Raw genomic sequence first — 16,588 nt, forward strand, 5'->3', positions numbered from 1 at the left:
TTATCTAAAATTTAAAGCCCAATACACATGTATGGCAAAAGTGACGTACTAGTACTAGTAAGAATGATATTGTGGATATTTTAAATTAAAAAATAATTAAATAAAGAATAATAAAGAATTCAGTTTTGACTAGGATACATGGTATTGTGGATATCTAAAAGGTAATCACATATATGAGTGTGACTCGATTAAATGTGAAACCCGCTTGCCATAGGCATCACCTGAGAATCCAAACAAGAGGAAGAAAGTTGAAGTAGTGCTCTGAACTTATTTATGCAACAACGCCAACATGTAGGGGCCCACGTCACTGGTTTCCTCGGTGGGCGGGGCTATCGCGGCTCTTCCGGTGGAGACGTGGCTCTGCGCTGCTGCCATATTGACGCTAGCCAGCTAACAATCACACAACCTGAAGTCAGCGGTATATTCGCACCTTGCTATTCCAGAGTGACTAGAAATCACCACAGTAAGAAACACGAGAGACGGAAGATCGTCGTACCGCAGAGAGAGACCAAAATGGTGAGTGGCAGTCCAGAGTGAAGATATTCCCCTGGCTTTTATCGGGCCTAGCTATTATCACAACACTGGCTAGCCTGGTTAGCTAAAGCTGTGCCAGTGAGCTGGGTTATCCAAGAGCGAATAACAGGGACGACAGACGTTGCTCTTCACTTGTTTGACAGCGCTAACCTTATAATGAGTTTGTAATAGCAAGCAAATTAACTGTCGTTTTATTATTCAGAGTCATATTTCACGTGTGTAGGCGGCTCTGAGTGCAGACACTGCTGACGTGAACTAGCTGGACAAGCTAGCGCTATGTTAGCTCCTGTCACTGGCCGGACCCGAGCTAACGTTACCAGAGCTAACATTACCTGCTGTCATAGTTTGCTCAGCCAGGCAACACATTGTCCTTTAGCGAACCATATCCACATAAACATTTGTATTTGCATTATGGCTACCCAGCTACAGCAAGCATTCAGGGCTGTCAACGTTAAATCCAGTTGTCTTTTGTAAATTGAGTTCACATCCATCGCAGTCGGTGTCTTTCATTTCTAACTTCAGCCATTGTCAACGTGGAACCAATACAGTTCATTCATGTATGCAACAGAATGGAATAAAGATTACATTCATATTAAGCTGAACATACAGTTGTATGTTGTTTAACTTTCTGAAAACGTATCTTACCTGTCGACGCCACCGTTGTCTCCAGTGGGATGTGAACGCCTCACCAAACACAATTTATTATTTTGCTCATTTAAAGTTGGTTGCGTTTCTCGGCTCACATACACACATTGTAAACAACACTCGGGTGTTTTTGGAATTGCTTCTCACCATTGTCAAATTCGGCATTCATGTAATCTCTGCGGCAGCAAGTATTTTAATAAAATGTCTAAATGTTTATACAGCTAGTTATGTTCTTAGTACTCCTTCAGTCTTCTTAAATAAACACTCAAACTAGTTGTTGGCCTTGAGTCATGCGAACCAATAATCTAGGTGGTACTGCTAGCTGAGTGGGAATGTGTGTGCTGAATCTGCCACACAGTTATGTCTGAAGACGATATTACATTTGCTGATGTTAAACTTGCTCTCCCTAGAAAGATACAAACATTAATTGGAATTCTGGTTACTGCAAATTTCAGGCCAAATTGTCAACCTCATCTGCTCCATAAGATCCTTTAGTTCCATAACTTACTTTGCCATATTGTGACATTTGCACACTAAAACAAACAAACAAATTATGAGTGAATGTGTTGTAATGATGAAGCGCTGCAGGCACTGTAACGGTCTTCTCTTTACCTGCAGGTGCTGTTGGCAGCGGCGGTGTGCACCAAGGCCGGCAAGGCCATTGTATCGCGGCAGTTTGTGGAAATGACCCGGACACGTATTGAGGGTCTACTGGCTGCATTCCCTAAACTGATGAACACGGGCAAGCAGCACACCTTTGTGGAAACAGACAGTGTTCGCTATGTGTACCAGCCACTGGAGAAACTCTACATGGTCCTCATCACGACCAAGAACAGCAACATCCTGGAGGACTTGGAGACACTCAGACTCTTCTCCCGCGTGGTAAGGAACCATGGAGCTGACTTTCTTTGTCTGTCTTATACTTAACATGTCCCATCGCAGCAAATGGCAATCGCTTTAATAATTTGCCTTCTATCGCCGTAAGTCCATACTAGTTACATACATTTATCAAAATGACTGTAGGTAGGCCTAATGGATGTACACTTTTTCAACCTATCCAGTCACTGAATCCTGTCAGCCAGATTCTTGTTATCCCCTTTGAGTTATTCAGTGTTTTCCCCAGGTTTACACTTACACAGCGCACTGTAGCGGATTGCCTGACTGTTCTTTTTTTAGCGTGCCAGTCTGTGTTTAATCAGACAATTTAATGGTTAGGTTTGTATTGAAGGGTCAATCCCCACATGGATAAATGAATCAGTGTTAAAAGGCGTTAAAAATCACCAGACAGAAGGATCACAATTATACGAGCAAAAATCAGAGACACAATGCAAACCCTGTTTAAATCAGTCCAAAGTCAAATCAAAAAACACTTTATGGTTTCTTTAAACAAGTGAATCTCCAACGCTGTCGGAGTTTTCTGAGAATTGTAAATGTGTAACCATTGGAGCCAGAATTAACATGTCATTGTGTAAATACGATAAATAACATAAGGCTGTTTAGTTTGTTTACTAAAAGGACAGAGCTGTTCTATAGGAAAGGGATCCCTAAATGACTTCTGTTGTGATCTGACTCTATTAAGAAATATAATTGAAGAAAATTAACTTGACGTTCAAGGGGGGCGGGGGATGCCGTTGGAGGGGCACAGCACCCCCCTAATGTAACGGTAGGCGAAACACTGCTATTCTAACATGCACTGTAGCAGTCTCCAGTATCTCAGTGCGCAAAGAGGATTCTGGATATCCAACAGTATATACTGTACACTAGTAGCTTAAAATAAAGAGAAGGGATTACAGGATCATCTTCTGTAATAATCCAGTGTAAATTTACAGGTAGAAAAAATTATGAGCAATTTTATTATTTTACTGACCTAAATATTAAGTGTAGCTGTCAGGTAATGCTTGACAAGCACAGGCAACAAAACACTAAAGATAGGAAAAACAAATTATGTATAAGTTGAGGCAAAGTCACGCGCAACACTGGATTTAATTATGACACAACTGAAAGAGGAGAATATTATTTGGGGAGTAATCAGAAAATTGAATAAGAACTGCTGACTACCTGTTATATCTCCAGGTAGCGTCAGAGACAACAGTAAGACAACATCCTGAAAGCCTTTAGTATTTAGTAAATCAATCAATGAAATTGTTGTCTGAATTATTTAATTCCGTTATGTAACAGGAAACCTGCTGCTGTATGTCATTGCTGTTCAAGTGATCTAGAGCTGCAGCATTATGGCCAAAATGATAATCACGATCACTATCAGTATTGAGATCACAATGATTTACCATGATTATTCATTGATTTTAATGGACAAAATATAAGTATTGCACCTTCACCTTTAAATAAACAAAGCATTGTTTCACTATGATGTTGTGCTACATTCCTGCTAATGTACACATCTTTGCATCAGAATCTTCTAGAAGAAAAATCTGAATAAAATTGTGCTACATTCCTGCTAATTAAAATTTCTTTGAATCAAAATGAGACTTCCATTAAGTAGGGCTGTCTTTGATTTTTAAGAAAAAAAAGATTTTGTTGACGAATGGATTAGTTGATTTAATCTACAGATCTGTAAAACTGAGTTTCTCTACAAAGAATCATGCAAAATCACCACTTTAAGGGTCTACGCACACTTACCATTCCATCTATGCCCAAGCATGAATGACAGCTGAAGTCTAGTTTGTTGGACCAGTGTGAGTACAATTGTTACAGGCTTAAGCACGATGCACTTTCCAGCCGAGGCCCGGTTGAGAGAGAGGGGGGCTTTAGTAAAGCACGATTGCACATGTATGAGAACGTGCATGTGCACATGTACGACAAGAGCATTGGTGGCGGACCTGAGACTATTTATATGCGACTGTTCCCCGCAAGAGACATTTTAAAAATATGTCCCAGAACAGTTTGCGGTGGTCTGATGCAGAGGTGGAGAGTTTACTAGGCTTGTCAAAAATATCGATACTAGGGAAATAATTGATACTCAAAATGAGTAATGGATTAGATGCTAACTTGAGTCAACAGTGCCGTCTCTGCCTCCTCCAGTTGATGAGTAACATCACCCAGCAGCGCTACAGACAGCTGCAGCTCATCTATCTGAGCACATGAACGCTGCTTCATCATGCTAACAACACTGAGCTGACTGAACACAGCTAGAGTTGCTGCTGGAGGACCTTTTTAAGAACAGTTCTAGTAGAAAATGAACAAAGTGCTGTTTGACAGTGTTTAGCATACGAGGCTAACGACCAGCGAAAAGGCTAAAGATGTAAAAGTGAACAGAGCTAAAGTGAAGCTAAGCAGCTAACGCCATCAGTCCTGCCTGTTAATTTAACAGGATGATACAATAACATGTCTAGGAAGTCAACTAGCAATGGACAGAAGCAGTGGAGGTCTGCTTTACCAACTCTACTTAATCAGCAGCGATAATATGGAGCCAAGTCAGCAGAAACACAGAAGATAAACAGGATTGTAGCTGAATACATTAGTATCGACCAGATCTCTGTTCACACTTTATCGACTTTGAAATTCCAGTATTGTGACAACCTAGTCTTCGCTGAAGATTTGGTCAGATGAAAATGTTCAAAAGCAGTTGGACAACAAAAACTTTGAGAGTTGATGATGTGTACGCAAGAAGCAATCATGCTGTGGCCCGGATCGTTTGAATAGTGCGAGTACACGCTGGGCCTGGGCCGCAGGGGAGGAGGGAGGAGGGGCAATCATGCTTAAGGTCGGCTCAGATCATCTGGGCCAAGTGTAAGTTGAGCCTAAATCATGTTTACCAGAGATGTGCTCATAAGTTTCTTCGAAATAAGTCAGTCAGCCTGAAAAAGCAAAAAAAAGACCAATATTAAAGAAATCTTAGTCGAAAGACCAAATTGATCGATAAGTTGACTTATTGACTACGAGGGGGCAGCCTAAAAAATAAGGTTCTTTTCATCTGAAATCTGTGCATCTCTTTGAAACAAAATATAAATAAAGTTGTCTCTCTGCCTTCGGCTTCAGACATTTGGTTTTCCTTTTGCCTGGATGACATCTGCTCGCTGTTGTACGTTAGGCTACTCTTCTACTCTGGATGAAGCCGCAACATTAAGAAAAGCTTTTTACAGGCTGCAGCTGCTGGATCAACAAACAGCAGCATGACAGTTTCCCAAAACTTCGTGATCGCCCCCTAATGGCTGGGTAATTTTGAGCGGTGAAGCACTAAAACTTTACGAACACATACTTCAGTGGGAAATGGGGTCAGGGTTCATTTTTACATCAAGCTCTGCTAATAATATTGCACAGTAACTGGTGTTTCTTTGACATGTGTAAAATAGCAAACATTAAACGCTTTGTTAGAAACAAAAATGATGGGAAGACTAGTGTTTAGGTTCAGCAGAGAAATGCTTAAACAATCTGTGTTTGGAGGTGTCTTCTCTTTCAGCATCAGAGACATCATGATCAGTGGTGGAGGTGTCAGCAGTCACGCTTTTAGCCTAGTCACGTAGAAATAATGTTTCTGTCACTTTTCCTAAAGTTACTCTCTGCACAATGTGCCAGATGTTAAAATATTTGCTCCGGTTCAGTTGTCTGATTCGTTTTTCTTCCAGATCCCAGAATACTGTCGTGTGCTGGAGGAGAGCGAAATATCGGAGCACTGTTTTGACCTGATCTTTGCCTTCGATGAGATCGTGGCACTAGGCTACAGAGAGAACGTCAACCTGGCTCAGATCCGCACCTTCACAGAGATGGACTCCCATGAGGAGAAGGTTTTCCGTGCTGTCAGAGAGGTGAGATCACACTGTTGTCTGTATGCTTTATTGGATAAAATCCATTTAAGTGATCCTTATGGACAAATCAAGGCATTGCTGTGTACTGTGACATCTTATACAACTTTACATCTAAAGTGGTAGACACGACTACTGTACTTTATACATTTACACAAATCTCCAGATGTGTTGATTATTATTTTACAAACATTTATCACCCTTTGTGTTGAAAATAATTTTCTAGCGCTGCATTAGTTAAACAGCAGTTAAGAGCCCTTTAAGACCTGAAAGTCCGAACCAAGGGTCACGTTTTGATACATTGTATATATTTCATTATTGTTGTTATTTTTGTTTTCACATTGCAATGATGCAAGTGCACAGGACAACGCTCCATGACATACCTGCTTCCTGTTGTCATCACCTGTACTTAATGTGATTGATTGGTTTGTGGAAGGGCTCTAGAGTCCTGCTTTCTCCATAGCTAGTCACTGCACCTACTTGTTTTGTTCTGTAGTTGGGAATCCTGACGCGGGAACTTTGTTTGCATTATGGGGAGCGGCAGCATTTATTCAGAGAAAAACTGAAACCTACCCTGTACATTTATAACAACTGCTAATTTCTAATAAGCCAGCGCATCTCTTGACGCTGCAGTATTTTACCAACACGAACTTGAATATAAGCATGTTAACAGGAAAAACAACTTACTGTACAGTTGAAGAAGCATGAGCAGATCCCCATGCACACAAATCACAAGGGAGAAATTAAAAGGGTGTTAGTTGTCGCTGCTGAGTATAACTGAGCTGTCCGCATCAGTCTTCCAGTAACGAGTAGTTCCACGAACGGTGCTTTTGACCCATACATGCTCCAGTAACAGACACCAAACTAAACACAAAAATGTAGCAAAGTTCATGGGAGATGCTGCCCACCGCATCTGTGGGTTAATTGCACACATGCTTCTAAATACATTTTACAGTCCCCACACATCTATATTTAGTCTCAAATGCGAGTTTAACTTTGGTTCCGATCAAACTGAAAAGTCAGAAATTACGGACCAAATGAGATCGGTGTGAAAGCACCAGTGATGTATTCCTATCTGTGTTTAACTGTCGTATTATTAAGAACCACTTAAATTGTTGTTTTTTAATTCACAGACCCAGGAAAGAGAGGCCAAGGCAGAGATGAGGAGGAAGGCCAAGGAGCTGCAGCAGGCTAGGAGGGACGCTGAGCGCTCGGGAAAGAAGGTGCCAGCTTTCGGCGGCTTTGGCAGCGCCGGCATGACCAGCGTCTCCTCAGGGTCCATCATCACAGACACTATCGTTGAGCCTGAGAAGCCCAAGATCACATCAGTTCCAGTCAGGTACAACTCCAACAAATACACGTGCATCGCTTTTTGCGATTGGGTTGCTTTTGTGGCCAGCCATTTAAGTTTTTATTGGGGGTGTTTTAGAAGTTGACACTCTTCTTAATGGTTGAAGAACACTGTTCAAAGGTGGTTTGTTTTTCCTTTCCAGACCAAGTGGACCCAGTAAGGCTCTGAAACTTGGTGCTAAAGGGAAAGAGGTGGACAACTTTGTTGACAAGCTCAAGTCTGAGGGTGAAACCATCATGCCCACCACAGGAAAGAGGGGCTCGGATGTATCTAAAGCTCTACCACCACCAGTCAATGTGGAGAGGTAAACACACATCACAAGCTTTATGATTCAACATAATTGTTAGTTCTTTTATATCGATAAACTTTTGGACTTGTAGCAGTTATCAGAGTTAATTGTGGGTCGGCTGCTCTGCAGGGGCTGTTGTTTCAATTGTACTCTGTGCGGAGGCGTGACAAATATTTATCAGTAATGACCAAAAACATGTCAAAACATTTCTAAAAACAACTCTGTCGACATGGAAAATTCAGATTCAGCCCTAACTATGACATAAGTACGAAGTGGATGTAACATGATATGAAGAACAAATATTTTCAGTCAAGCTCAAATCAAACAGTCTACACTTCCCTCAAAGATATTGTTTGTTTTTATGACTTCATAGGCTATTCTGTAATTTTCCTCCATAATTTCCTTTAATAAAGTCGATATTTTAATACATTTCCAGCGCTGCGTTGGATACAAAGTTGTATACAACAGTAGCTGCTCTTAGTCATACTCACACCAGTCTGTTCATGAAGCTGTTCATTTCAAAGAGTTAAGAAGTATTCATCTCTCATACATTATTATTATTATATTGCTTAAATTAAATTTGAAATAATAAAAATATTAAACAAGTTTTCAAAATCATAAAAAGGAAGCAGCACTCTCTGAGACACTGGGGGCGTGTCTGCTGGAGGCAATAAAACCACGCCCAATCGCGGGACAGGTGCCTCTCCCAACTCTCCCAGTCAGTAATGAACTGTCAGTTATGACTGTTAGTTGTTGTTAGATATAAGTATTAGACGGACTATAGTTCTGTAGGTGACACCAAAGCATTTTGACAGTAAGTATGAGCACACACGCGTTTTATAAGCATGTGAAGTCGATCTTATGTTAGGATGTGGTCGCAATCGCAATGCTAATTTCCATTAGTGCTTTAATGGTAATTCCATGTGTGTTAGCATTGAGCTAATGGACTTTTTAATTAATTAATTTTTTATTGTAAATTTGTAAATATTGCAATGATACAAATAAACAGTAGCATAAAGCACTAAGCATTAATTATTTGCCTTGTTGTAGGAGTTATTGTTCTTGTTCGGATCATATCATGATCGATCGTTTCCGTTTTCCATTTATGGTAATTCTACTTATGTGTTAGCATTGAGCTAATGCCTGTGACTTCATAAAGGTTCAGTTTTTGGACTCGGCAGCTTGTAAAAACGTAGTTCTGGGTTCTTTACCGTCTTGGACATAAATCCTACCACAAAGCAGCTTTTTTAATTGGCGAGGAGGCATCCTCTCAAAACAGAATTGATGTAGAGCAGTGTGGCCCAAAATATCTGTAACTCCAAAAATGTGAAAAACCTTTTCCTTTACACGGACTTTAAAGCCTGTTTGGATGTGTTTCCTCTCCAGTGTACACCTGCGCGTGGAGGAGAAGATCTCACTGACTTGCGGCCGTGACGGCGGCCTACAGAACATGGAGGTGCTGGGCATGGTCACGCTCCGAGTCACAGATGACAAGAACGGACGCATCCGCCTCATTATCAACAATAATGACAACAAAGGATTGCAGCTGCAAGTAGGTCCACCACATATTCTAAACATTTGCTGGAGACACTGTTATGCCATACAACAATACTGCTTGTGGTTATACTGTATTATGTAAATAATATTTTTTAATCAGAGGATGCTACAGTTCAGGATATCACCTTTCATGCCTTTTAAACATGCGTTTAACAAAGAGGGAAAACTATTTCCAAAAACATCAGCATCTAAAACAATAACTCAAATCGTTGTCGTTTAAATGATCCAAACTGTAATGTGTGCTGAAATTATATTGACTGGATATTTCTGTCTCCTTTTCTCAGACACATCCCAATGTGGACAAGAAGTTGTTCTCAGCTGAATCAGTGATTGGCCTGAAGAACCCAGAGAAGTCCTTCCCTCTCAACAATGATGTTGGTGTGCTGAAGTGGAGACTACAGACCACAGACGAGGCCCTCATACCTCTAACCAGTAAGTGCCAATACGTGTGCTTTATCCGGGGACTCTGGAGTGAAGCCAGTGTGATGTGATGCTGCTCTTGTCCAGCGAAGACACTGATGTGACCGATTATATGATATATAAACTGTTTCGTTCCTTCCTCAGTAAACTGCTGGCCTTCAGAGAGTGGTAGTGGCTGTGATGTCAACATTGAATACGAGCTGCAGGAGGAGAGCCTAGAGCTCAACGATGTGGTCATCAGCATCCCTGTACCGTAAGTATATCTACTAAACAATTGGATGAGCTCTCAACAAATTTATGTCGTGGGTTATTGATGCGGTAAAAGTCTCAGTTGTAGTTGAGACATACTGTCCTCAGACCTGAGATCAACATAAACTAATAGTGTGAAAATGTAACTGTTGTGAGAGTGTCTGAAATAGCATTTAGGGACCATCTATAGGACTTAAAAACCTGGTTAATATTGTAGTTTTATTTAAAAGACAATGTTCCACGATATCAACAAGCCTTCATGTCAGGCTACATCCACACTAATGAGTTTTCATTTTAAAAACTATAAGTTTTTATGTCTAGTGTCCTGGCTACTTCATACAAAACATTTCTAAACCTATTTTAGTCTGGACGGGCAGAAACAGAGACTTTTGGAAACAATGATGCAGACACCCATGTTGGCATCCCGCATATATACATGATTAAACATAGTTATTTTAAAAGTGCAAACAGCTGCGCGCTATAAGTCTACCGCCTGTTAAAGACACCGGCAAATTATTTCAGATTCTAATTTTGAATGTGTCAGAAAAAAATCAGCAAGGAGACTGTGAGAACCTGGGCTGGTAGCCAGGCTACCTTCTTGTTCTTTTCAAAGTGATCCCATATTTTAGACGTTTTTCTCGACATGATTGGCTATTAATTATTAACTGTTTACCAAGATGTACAACCAAGGGAGCTGGCATCTTACAAAAAACAAAAACACTGAGTGAGCGTCACAACTTCCTGTATCTGGCCCTTCAAATTAAAAGCCCTCCAGCCTTTTAGGCCAGCCGCCAGTCACATAGATTTTCACTTAATTTAGACAAGAAACAGCTCCAAATGTTTTTTGTTTTTTTGTTTTTTGTCTGCTAATGATTTTGTGGCAGCCCTACATTTTGAGGCTGAAATATTCCTTTAATCTATTGGCATGCATGCCACTTCAAATCCTCAGTTCTCCGTATGTGCATGCGTTTATTATATGTATCGACATGTTTGTGTTTTCCTGTTCCACTGCAGGTCTGGTGTGGGCGCTCCTGTGATTGGTGATCTGGATGGAGAGTACAAACACGACAGCAGGCGAAACATTCTGGAGTGGTGCCTACCTGTCATTGATGCCAACAACAAGACCGGCAGCCTGGAGTTCAGCATTGCCGGACAGCCCAATGACTTCTTCCCTATCAATGTGTCCTTTGTGTCCAAGCGCAACTACTGCGACATCCAGGTGGGTTACCTGTCATGGTTTCTGTGTGTGAAGGAAACTGCTCACCACTGTCTTCATGAGTTTAGATCATACACTGTAAGGGCGCACTCACACTGTCCTTCCGCACCGCGCCCTGGGCTTTAGGGTACTTGTCCCCCCTCCCTCTCCCCCTGCGCCCAGGGCCTGTTTGTACTCACACTGCCTGGGCCTCGCGCAAATGCTTCTTGCTGTCTATACGTCATCACGCCGTAACACGTCACACGCATTGATTGACGTCACCGCGATGCGTCTCTTTGTTTACAAATCTTTCCATAGACCTCAGAGTTTTTGTGCGTCTTGTCCGACTGTTTTTTCCACTTCCGCATCACACCAACGTGAACCTTTTGCCGCCATTGTTGTTGTTGTTGTAAATGTCCGCGCATGGTCCATCCTTCTATTTACTATATCCCAATAGGCGCACATAAATGACGTCAGAACCGCCGTAGGCATCGTACACGTGCGCGCGCTCGTGCTTGTACATGTGCAAACGCACTCTACAAAAGCCCACCTCTCTCAGACGGGCCGTGGACGGCCCGTTGGCCGCAGTTATGCGCGGAGCGGGTGCACTCAAACTGCTCAAACGCACTAGGCTTTAGCCGAAAAAAACGGTTTTGGCCCGGTGCAGAAGGACAGTGTGAGTGCGCCCTAAAATGTTGCACTCAGTATGGCTGTAGCTCACAATTAAAAAAAAAAAAAAAAAAAAAAAAAAAGAGGAATCAAAGGGAGCCATATCAAGATGGTTTGTTTACGTTTTTAAAAATCGGCCAATATGTTGTCAGACTTTTAGGAATTCCCAAATATCGACGTCAGGTATTGGCCTTAAAAACTAAGTATTGGTGGCCCATGATAGAAATGTCATGTATAGATTAGTGTGTAAAGTGTAGACATGCAGGCTAGAGTTGAGACAGCTGAGCTCTCTCCTGATTGTGCTCAGTAATGTCCTTGATGAACTACACCAAGTGTTTATTCCCTTTCTTCTTTTTTTTCCCCAGGTTACCAAAGCGACTCACGTAGACGGGGACAGCGCCGTTAGATTTTCTTCAGAAACCTCCTTCGTCGTCGACAAATATGAAATCCTGTAAAAAATATTCAAAGAGAACGACAAAATCAAAAAATCACCAAGAAAAAAAAAGTCCAAATCTATGCTACAGAGAAAGATCGAAGATTTCTTGCCTGCCCACCCTGTATACTATTTCAGAGACTGTGTACATCGACAGGACTACGTCAGCCCTCTGGCAAAGCCTCTTCCTGTGGTGGAGCAGAGCAGTGGTGGTGTATTTATATGTTTGTATGAGAGAGGATCATCTATATATAGAGTAAATTGAACAGGAAAAACCAACAAACACAAAAAAGAAAACTACACTGATGCTGTTGTGTTCGCCAAGCAGAACTGTAAAGAGGACTTCAGACTAAGTAGAGGATGACTGCGGGGGTGCAGGAGAGGCCAGCAGCCGTCTCCTCGTCAATCTATCAGTAAAACCCTGCCAGGAGGTAGAGAGGGAGAACAGGGACCTGAGGCCACTGTATCAGTCTCCGCTAGAAAGAGCGCTGGTAGTTTAGCATCCTCCACACCCTTCCGTCTGCAGTCACGTTGTAATGGTTCATCAATAATAATGGGGTTCTTGCTTTCTTTCTTTTCACATTTTCTTATCCATAATAACTGCAAAATCGTAGCTGTCGCAATCATTATAAGCCTGTCACTCTTTAATCGTTAAACTATTGTGATTTGATCTATTGATATCTCACTTCAGATGATTGTTTTTGGGTTTTTTTCTTTCTTGTGACGACGCAGAGTTGTCGTTTTTTTGTAGGTAACACTTAAATATGGCTCTGTGCTCAGTATATTGTCTGTACTGTTTGCGGTTATCATCAGCAAAATTGTTGTCCTTTTATTTTTAACGGATATTTTTTACTGTTTGCTGTATAATTTGTCATTGTTTACCACTAATCTGGAAATTAAAATTTGACAGTGAAGAGCAGGACTTTGTAAGGAATTTTCAGCTGTAGAGCAAACCAGGAAATATATGTCACCATTGCATCTGTCGGATTTTTCTCATGGTCGCTTTTGTAACACCATTGCAACCACTCCTCACCTTGTTAAAAAGAGACGCCATGTTTCACTCGGGTCCGTTTCAGTCTGATGATCAGCCCTCAGATATCACAGAGTGAAAAGTACCTTGAACGCAGCCCAGAAACAACACCCAAGCCCTTAATCTGACATCCCACAAGGCGCTTTAGATCTCAGATCGGAGAGGATGTGTGTTGGCCTGATAGTGGAAATACACACTGACACACACACACACACACGGAGCAGGGATCACAGACTGGCAGCCTGATATTCGACCCCCTCCCCTCACATCAAAGGTAAGCAGAGACTACTGAAGCCCTGTTCGACCACCTAGTCATCCTTTACTTACATTCTCATCGGCATCAACATTATTCAAAATATAACATTTCTCTTTCATGTTCTTGTTTTTTTTTTCTTTTTTCATTTGTACTCCCCAAATTTCAATTTAGCAATGGTTGTGTGGATGTGGGGTTGAAAATGACTAGTTTGAGCATTTTTAACTAAATTACTGAAGGGGAATCTTAACATTCCAGTGTACAATTAGAAAAAAAAGAATCTTTAATGGAATAAAATGTATTATTGAAAATGTAAGTCTGACTTGGGTTTTTGTTGTGTTAATGCACTTCCATTAGCTCCAGGACTTCACCTGGTCAGAATCATCAGTGCTGAATAATGTAAATTTGGTTCCATGCAGGCGTAGAGTTATTTAGTCTTTTTAGTAGTGAGGGAGTTTTAAGAATGGCATTTGTACTGTTGCTTCTCAGGTATTTCAACAACATTTAGCATTTGATAACAAATTGATTAAAAATGAAGTATGGGGTAAGAGGTGGTGCATGAACGCACAGTTTGCAGGTCTCTGCTGATGATGGTGGTGGTGCCTGCTGCCGTGGTCCTGCATGACGCTTCCTGCTGCAATTATCACTGTTACTCATATAAACTATCATTAGTTTTATAAATTATAACATTTGTAGCTATAAAAACACCAGTGGTATGTCTCACTGTATCGTAGCTGCTATTGCCGCTGCTCATCATTGATCATGTTTGCCAACAAAAAATGTAATTTTCATATTCTATCACCTTTGCTTGTTTCTACTATTCTGCTGTATTAACTGCCATAACATATAAGTCATTCACATTACTATAGATATTATTATAGTTACTGTTACTTTTGTGGTTGCTTGCATCTCTGGAAGTGTCAGTCTCTCTGTCTCTATCCATCTGTCCGTCTTTTCTCTCTTTCTCTCTCCTTTTCTTCCTCTCCAACCGGTGCAGACACGTTCCTGTCTGTTATAGGGAAGGTTTTCGTTGCCACCGTACTCTACGGGGGAATTGTTGGGTCTATGTTTATCATAGAGTGTGGTCTTTACCTACTCTGTAAAGTGTCCTGAGATAACTTTTGTTATGATTTGACACTATAAATAAAATTGAATTGAATAGTTAGTGTATGGCTTAATGAGACACCCGTATACATACTTTGGTTTCTTTAACCATACAAAACCTATTTCCTGCGTTAACTCAATTGGAAGTTGATGGCTTTCATTTTGTTGTGTCTTAATGTGATGACTATCCACAGCCAACTATAAGCTCCCAGAATGACTCGTACTGTCCGGTCACGCAAGACATCCGTCATTATCATTCACTGAGGGTCACAGGAGCCAGACTAAACATGGAGCGGTGAGCCACAGGTTGTAGGTCTACATGCATGACTCATCATGTCTGACCTTTATTGTACCACTAACACACAGGCGCCTTTAGTAACTACAGTGGTCCCCAACCCTTGTAATGCTCTTAAATCAAGCCCTAACCCCTTGTCACTTGTTGCTTCTGTCAAAGACATGTGTTTCCACCTGAAAGTGTAACAGCAAATAATAAATAAGTTAAAGGTCCATATTATGCTAATTTTCAGGTTCATACTTGTAGTTTGGGTTTCTACTAGAACATGTTTACATGCTTTAATGTTTGAAAAAGAAATACCTCATTTTTTCTCTCTCTCCTTAAGACCCCCTCCCAAAAAAAAGCCCAGTTCACTCTGATTGGTCAGCGTTCTTGGCTTCTCTGCATCATCATTGCAGCTGGTGGATTCAATTCAATTCAATTTTCTTTACAGTGCCAAGTCGTAACAAAAGTTATCTCAGGACACTTTACAGAGTAGGTAAAGACCACACTCTATGACTTATTTATGATTTACAGAGACCCAACAATTCCCCCGTAGAGTACGGTGGCAACGAAAACCTTCCCTATAACAGACAGGAACTGTAACAGCACTGTAACAGCGCTGCAGCAGCACTTTCTACCTGTATATGGCAGAGTTGTGACATCACAACCGTACAGAAGTCCTGAAGACTTGTTTAAAGGCACAGTTTCTGAATACGGGCTGAGTGCATTTCTCTGTGGACTGAGCGTTTTCATACTATTCATATATACATTTTCAATGGAATTCCATTGCTAGGCAACGGCCTTGCTACTTGTTGACATCCTGTCAGGTGATGTCATTCACATCCACTGCAACAGGAATCAAACTTGGACACATTCAGAATGTTTGTTTACTGCTTTAAAAAGGTCTATAACACTTCCATCTGCTTTATAATGAAAAAAACAAAACATGAAAATCAGACTTTTTACAATATGGGTCCTTTAAGACTGAAGAGCCATGCTAGCAACTGAGCTTTCACTTGCTCTTGCCCAGCAGAGCTTTGAGAGGAATGCTAACATAAGATTGCTAACATGCTCACATTGACATGGTGATATATGGAAGGTGTAATGTCTACCATGTGCGCCATCCTTTATCATTTTTAGTGTGTTGCTAGCATGCTAACATTTGCTGATTAGCTCGTAACACAAAGCACAGCTGAGGATGATGGGAATGTGATCTTCTGCAGGTATTTGATCATGAACCAACTGGACAAAATGAAATTATGAATTATAACTAATGCGATCAATTATTAGACTGACTTCTGAGGGAAACATAAATGTTTATAAACAATCTGCTCCATCTAGCAGCTCTCGAGACATTTGACTCAAATAAAACACAAACGTAAGCCTCATCGTGGTGCTACAGGAAATGTCAGGGGATCACCATCAGGGTCCATCGTCTGACCTTTGGGGATCATGAATGTCTGTTAAAAACTTCATGACGTTTCATAAGTTTCAATTCAGTTTGGAGCAGATGTTTAAGTCCTTAGAGCGGGAGCATATCTATGTTCCCCGATTCATATGTGACCGGGAAACATAGGTAACCTGACTCCGGCAGATAAATTTACTCGCTTCTCGTTTCATCACACTTAAATCCGCCTCAAAACCAACGCTGATTGGTTCGGTCGCTTGGCAAACTTCTTCAAATTTCTCCGCTGCACGTTACCAGACTGATCTGAGTAAAATACAATGGAGCTCACGAGATCAGGATGGTCTCAGGAGGCTAGAACATAGCTTTTTCCCCCCACATTTCCCCAAAAGGGTCCTATGTTCCCCGGCCTGTTAT

General features: G+C 41.2%; 1 protein-coding gene across 1 annotated transcript; it reads left to right on the forward strand.

The window, feature by feature from the left end:
• Positions 1-364: 364 nt before the first annotated feature.
• On the forward strand, positions 365-13,650 carry LOC310947292 (coatomer subunit delta). The gene is made up of 10 exons (XM_083914078.1): positions 365-516; positions 1,798-2,061; positions 5,763-5,942; positions 7,073-7,278; positions 7,433-7,594; positions 8,966-9,131; positions 9,421-9,568; positions 9,701-9,809; positions 10,820-11,024; positions 12,035-13,650. Exons 1-10 carry the CDS (start codon positions 514-516, stop codon positions 12,122-12,124), a joined length of 1,533 nt encoding a protein of 510 aa, XP_083770204.1. The 5' UTR covers positions 365-513; the 3' UTR covers positions 12,125-13,650.
• Positions 13,651-16,588: the final 2,938 nt, after the last annotated feature.

The sequence above is a fragment of the Echiichthys vipera genome (assembly GCF_963691815.1).
Source record: "Echiichthys vipera genome assembly, chromosome: 5".
NCBI classification, from domain to species: domain Eukaryota; kingdom Metazoa; phylum Chordata; class Actinopteri; order Perciformes; family Trachinidae; genus Echiichthys; species Echiichthys vipera.

Bases quoted from the DNA above. Each gene is read 5' to 3' on its own strand.
- LOC310947292 (XM_083914078.1), top strand. The intron at 5,943-7,072 runs GTGAGATCACAC...TTTAATTCACAG, and splicing joins TTTTCCGTGCTGTCAGAGAG to ACCCAGGAAAGAGAGGCCAA. The intron at 9,810-10,819 runs GTAAGTATATCT...GTTCCACTGCAG, and splicing joins GTCATCAGCATCCCTGTACC to GTCTGGTGTGGGCGCTCCTG.